The 5,931-nt window shown below is 61.2% G+C and overlaps 1 protein-coding gene across 9 annotated transcripts; it reads right to left on the reverse strand.

Annotated features, from left to right (window-relative positions):
• Window positions 1-1,251: 1,251 nt before the first annotated feature.
• TSPAN33 (tetraspanin 33) lies at window positions 1,252-5,703 on the reverse strand. Of its 9 annotated transcripts, none has more exons than XM_054056800.1 (8): window positions 5,442-5,703; window positions 4,276-4,333; window positions 4,019-4,146; window positions 3,854-3,892; window positions 3,677-3,772; window positions 2,931-3,059; window positions 2,322-2,483; window positions 1,252-1,388 (listed from the first exon to the last, which is right to left on the reverse strand). In XM_054056800.1, the coding sequence occupies exons 1-8, from the start codon at window positions 5,544-5,546 to the stop codon at window positions 1,287-1,289; spliced, it is 819 nt and encodes a 272-aa protein (XP_053912775.1). In that variant the 5' UTR covers window positions 5,547-5,703; the 3' UTR covers window positions 1,252-1,286. The 9 variants fall into 9 exon arrangements, with proteins under 9 accessions (XP_053912775.1, XP_053912774.1, XP_053912772.1 ...); XM_054056799.1 differs by having other exon boundaries at window positions 3,854-3,928; XM_054056797.1 differs by having other exon boundaries at window positions 3,677-3,892.
• Window positions 5,704-5,931: the final 228 nt, after the last annotated feature.

Genomic DNA, 5,931 nt, shown 5'->3' on the forward strand with positions numbered 1-5,931 from the left:
TGTCGGTGTCTCCCGGCTGCACACAAAGAGCGCTGGGCCGCATCGCCCCTTGCTCCACAGTGCAGGGGGACCACCCAGCCCGAGGAGAAAGGAAAATTAGAAAAACAACACTAGAAACTCCACCCACGCTTTGCTATCGCTCCAAAAAGCGACGGCGATGCCGCGGCCTGCGATGCTAGGGGCAATTCAGGTCCCCCTGGAGCACTGCAGTGAGCTCCTCCTCAAATATTCCTGGCTGGGAGATTCCCTGCCGCGTGCTCGCTGGCTGTGCTTCCTCTCCCTCCTCCACCCTTTTGTGGGACCCTGCAGCTGCACCCCAACAGCAGAACATTGGGATAATGGGAATACTGCACCAAGGGGCTGGACTGGATCCGGTTCCCCTCGAGCCATCACCTGGAGCCGAGGTGGCATCCCCCTGGCATTGCAGGGTCTGGATCATGAGGTCTGGCCTCGTCTCTTTATTTTCCGGAACAGCAAAGAGGAACATTGCATCCATCACCGGTCCCACAGAGAGGGTACCCAAGACTCCATCTGACCCCTCCACACCCCACAGAGTGGACAGGAGCCCCTTGGCTCAGGCGACGCCGTTGGGCAGCCCCAAGCACGACATCCTCCTATCCCTGTGCCTTGCAGAGTGGACGCAGAGGCAGTGGCTCCTACTCCCAGCTGGCAAGCGAAGCCCTCGGCTGTGCAGACGCAGCACCAGGATGGAGCTGACGGGGCCCACAGCATCCATGGGCACAGGGAATGTGACAGAGCTCAGTGCATGGATCAGGAGAAGCTGGATGGATGGACAGAGGCCCAACTGCAGCATGAGAGGTGATGGGAAGTATGGCCGAGCACAGATGTGCTTCACGCATGACCTGCGCGCCAGCTCAGTGCCCTGGATGGGCAGCCAAACAGCCAGCTATTCACTAGGACTGGTCCAATCCCCCAGGACAGACAGAGAGCCGCTCACTGGGGTGGTTCAGTCCCTGAGGATGGACAGACAGACAGCCATTCACCGGGGCTGGTTCATTTCCCCGGGATGGACAGAAGGATGGACAGCCAGCTGCTCACCGGAACTGTTTCAGTCCTGGCCAAGCCCAGCAGTGGCTCCGGCAGCTGCACAGTGCCCATGTCCCTGTGTTTCCCAATCCATATCCCAGTGGCCTCCATGCAGATCTGGCACCTGCCACTCACTCAAACCTCCCTTCTCCCAGCAAAGCCCCTTTGGCTCCTCTGGTTCATCTGGGGTCTGGAAGTCCCATCCACTGCAGCACGGCCAGATGCCCACTCTGCTGGGGTCAGTACCAGGGGTCGGCGCGGTGCTGCTGGGTGTAGAGCTGGAGACGGATCTGGTCCCGGATCTGGCTAACCAGGATCTGCGCCAGCAGGATCCCCACCAGCTGTGAGAGAGGAAGAGGAAGATGAGAAAGGAGAGGGGGGAGAGAGGAGAAAGGAGAGGGGGGAGAGAGGAGAAAGGAGAGGAGGGAGAGGGGAGAAAGGAGAGGGGGGAGGGGGGAGAAGGGAGAGGGGGGAGGGGGGAGAAGGGAGAAGGGGGGAGGGGGGAGAAGGGAGAGGGGGGAGGGGGGAGAAAGGAGAGGGGGGAGGGGGGAGAAAGGAGAGGGGGGAGAAGGGAGAAAGGAGAGGGGGGAGAGGGGAGAAAGGAGAGGGGGGAGAGAGGAGAAAGGAGAGGGGGGAGAGAGGAGAAGGGAGGGGGAGAGAGGAGAAGGGAGGGGGGAGAGAGGAGATGGGAGGGGGGGGGGAGGGGGGAGAGAGGAGAAAGGAGGGGGGAGAGAGGGAAGGAGGGAGAGAAGGGGAGGAGGAGGGAGGTGGGGGAGAGGAGGAGGGAGGTGGGGGAGAGGAGGAGGGAGGTGAGGAGAGGAGGAGGGAGAGGGAGAGAGGAGAAGGGAGGGGGGAGAGAGGAGAAGGGAGGGGGGAGAGAGGAGAAGGGAGGGGGAGAGAGGAGAAGGGAGGGGGAGAGAGGAGAAGGGAGGGGGGAGAGAGGAGAAGGGAGGGGGGAGAGAGGAGGAGGGAGAGAGGAGGGGGGAGAGAGAGGAGGGAGGGGGGAGAGAAGAAAGGAGAGAGGGGAGAGAGGAGGAGGGAGAGAGGAGGGGGGAGAGAAGAGGAGGGAGAGAAGAAAGGAGAGAGGGGAGAGAGGAGGGGGGAGGGGAGAAGGGGATGGTGCTGAGTGATGCTGTCAGAGAGGGTCTCATGGCTCCAGGCCAGGACATTCTCAAGCTTTGCCCCACTCCACACCAGATGCTTCCTCATCTCCCAGAGCTGCAATCAGACTCATCCTCAAGGCAACTCTGAAGCAGACAGCCCCGCTCCAGTACCTGGGGGACAGCCAGCCCCAGCGCGACACCGCCCAGCAGGAAGAGGTTGCTGTGGACCCAGTTGACCAGTGTGTCGATGCAGCCGTTGGTGTAGATGAAGGCGCTGGCTTCCAGGTAGCTCCGAGCCTGCATTCCCTGCCCGCACATGGTGTTGACGACAGCCTGGGAGGGGGGCATGGACACAAAGGGGCTGGGGACAAAACGCACCAGGATGGAGGGTGGGGACAGCTGGGAGCTCTGCGCTCAGGGCATCCCCTTCCTGATGTGTCCCCAGCCCCATCCCACCAGCGATGGACTCATCCAAACCCCAAAATGGGACAACTCTGGAGCAAATCCACTCTGATCCTGGGGTTCCATGTGCTGCTGGTGGTGGAATCATTTTCCTGGGATGGGGGGGCTCCAGGCTGAGCACAGCCCCATGGGATGGGAGGAGAGGGAGGAGAAGAGGAGTGGAGGGAGAGAGGGAAGGGAGGGAGGGATAGGAGAATAGGGAGGAGAAGAGGAGAGGAAGGGAGAGAGGGAAGGGAGGGAGGGATAGGAGAATAGGGAGGAGAAGAGGAGAGGAAGGGAGAGGGGGATGCCCAGAATCTCCTGAGGACGTATCCTCACCTCATCGGGATCCTGCAGGCAGCAGGAGAAGGGTACAGAGCAGCGCTCACGGCTGGGGTTGGCAGCCGTGCAGTTGAAGTACATGTTCTGGGACCAGTCTTTGTAGGAGACACCCCCACAGCAGCTGAACTGCAGGGAGGGGATAGGAATGGTGGGATAACAGAGCATGGGACTGCAGATGGCAGGGCAGAGAGCAGTAGGTGTCCCAAACCTATCTACATCCAGGGACCTCTGTCACCCCTGGCTTTAGGGATGAGCAATCCGCTCTTGGTTTTAATAAACACAGGCTCTGACAGAGACACTGAGATATTTCTCCCCCTTCTCTTTATCCAGCTCTTCCCACTATGGACATCAAATCCTCATGGAGGAGCCATCCAGCATCCTCAGCCTGGGGGACCCCGTGGATTTCAGATAAGACCCCAGACTCCCAGAGCCGACCCACATCATGGAATGGTTTGAAACGGAAGGGACCTCAAAGGCCATCCGGGTCCACCCCCTGCCATGGGCAGAGACAACACTCACAGGATCAGGGGATTCCAAGCCTCATCCAGCCTGGCCTTGAACACCTCCAGGGATGGGGCAGACATGGCTTCTCTGGGCAACCTGGGCCAGGGCCTCCCCACCCTCACAGCAAAACATTTCTGCCTAAGATCTCATCTCAATCTCCCCTCTTTCAGCTCAAAACCATTCCCCTTGTCCTATCCCTGCACACCCTGAGTGAGAGGATGATGCCAGCATCCCCCCACCTCCTTCTGCCCGAAGTCGATGAGGTTCTGCAGGTCCAGGTCGTCCCGGTAGTGCACGATGGCACCGTTGATGATCTCGCTGACCTTCCCACGTGCCTTTGGGACAACAGGGACAATAGAAAGGACATCACTCAGCGGGACAGGCTGGGAGCCATACTGTCCCCTTGCCATCCGTACCTTGTCAGAGAAGACAAAGCCCAGGACACCGGCTGCCAGCTGCAGGAGGAAGATGATGGTCAGGCAGCCAGAGAACTGTGAGTAAGAGGAGGGTGATGGTAGAGATGATGGAGGAACCATGGCAGAGAAGCCAAGGTCCTGCAGAGCAGGGCTCCGAGCACTCACCACCTGCAGCAGGCAGATGTTCTCCCGCAGGGAGCCCACGCAGCCGCAGAAGGTGATGAGGAAGGTGAGGATACCAACCACGATGAGCAGGACAGCAGGGTCCACCGCCAGGCAGGCCATCGCCGCCTCTGCCGCAGCAAGCCATCACCGGCAGCCCCCCAGCACTGCAGCTGCACCCAGCACAGCGCCGCCAGCTCCCAGCTGGGCAGGGAGCACCAGGGACCCTCACCGTTTCCCCCCCAAGCCCTCAACCTCACCTGCGTGCTTGAGCAGCCGCGCGTAGACCCCCACTGCCATCATCACCATCGAGATCGCCTACATAGCAGGGTGGGGGTGAGTCCCCTCGGCACCGCATTTCCCTGCTCCGAGGGTCTGCATGTCCCCCGCCACTGCATCCCCCTGCTTTGGGGGGTCCATGTCCCTCCTGCACTGCATTCCTCTGCCCTGGTGGTCCGTATCCTCCTCCTCCCCACACCCCGCACCAAATCCCCTTGCTCTGAGGGTTATGAAAAATGGGATTTCAGACACAGAAACAGCCCTCAAAAAAATCCTGACCTTCAAAAAAAGCCCTGTAAGTATAAACATCCTCTCAACCATAAAAAAAAAAAAAAAGTAAAACCATAAAAAATCATCTAAATCCACTAAAAACTACGCTAAAATATTTAAAGAAAACCCAAACATTTAAAAATCCCCAAAACCTAAAGAAAATCCCTAAAGACCCCAAAACGTGGTACCCACGTGGCTCCCCTGCTGGCAGTGTACCTCCGGGGGTGGGACAGGAGCCCCCCCCCCCAAGTCCATTGCCTTTGCAGGGCCAGGATTGGGCCCAAAAGCCAGCGCTTTGGGGGTGATGGAACCGGGAGGAGTCCCACACCCCGTGTATGCGTAACTCCCTGCTCGGAGGGGTCAGGATAGGGGGACCCAGGGGACCCTCGGGGATGGGATGGAGGGATCTCAGTGCGGTTCGGGGATGGGGACAGTGCCAGGGCCTGATGGTCCTGGCGAGTCCGAGGATGGGGGGGACCCTGGGGATAGGGGTGGCTTGGGGATGAAAGTGAGGGTCCCTGGGAACGGGGGGCACGGTGAGCCCCAGGATGGGGGAGTCTGGAAATAGGAGGGAGAGATCCAAGGATGGGGCTAACCCTGGGGATGAGGGGGTTCTGGGGATGAAAATGGGGGTCCCCGGGGACAGGGGTGACCCTGGGGGTGGGGGTGTCTGGGGGTGAAAGTGGGGGTCCCTAGGAATCAGGGGTCCGGGAATGGGGGTGATGCAGAGGATGGGGAGCCCTGGAGATGGGGGATCTCAGTGGGGTTCAGGGATGGGGACAACGCCAGGGTCCGGGGGTCCCGGTGAGCGCCGGGATGGGGGAGGGACCAGGGATGGTGGGGTCTCAGTGGGGTCCCGGGAAGCTCCCGCACTCACCCAGAAGAGCGTGTTGAAGAAGAACAGCACGTACTTCACCGCGGGGCTCACGAAGGAGAAATCGTCCCCGTGCGCCCCGGCGCTGCCCGCTGCCCGCCGCGCCATGGCCGGGACCAGCCGAACCGAGCCGTGCCGTGCAGAACACAGCCCAGCCGAACCGAACCGTGCCGAACACAACCCAGCCGAGCAGAACCGAACCGAGCGGAGACCAGCCAACACGAACCGAGTAGAGCCGAGCCACGCCGAGCCGAGCCGAGCCGAGCCGAGCGCAACCCAGCCGACCCCGGAGCCGCCTGGCCGCGCCGGGGTCTGCGGGCAGCGCCGCGCCCCCTCCTTGCGCCTCCCGCCCATTGGCCCCGGCGGCCGCTCCGCCACCCCATTGGCGGCTCGGGCCGTCAATCAACTCGGCCACGCCCCCGCCAGACACCTGTTCGGGCCTGCGCCCCCCTTAAAGGGCCTAGCGCCCCCCCTTTTTCCATCACAGGTTGCT

This window comes from Cuculus canorus, chromosome 1 (genome assembly GCF_017976375.1).
Source record: "Cuculus canorus isolate bCucCan1 chromosome 1, bCucCan1.pri, whole genome shotgun sequence".
Taxonomy (NCBI): Eukaryota; Metazoa; Chordata; class Aves; order Cuculiformes; family Cuculidae; genus Cuculus; species Cuculus canorus.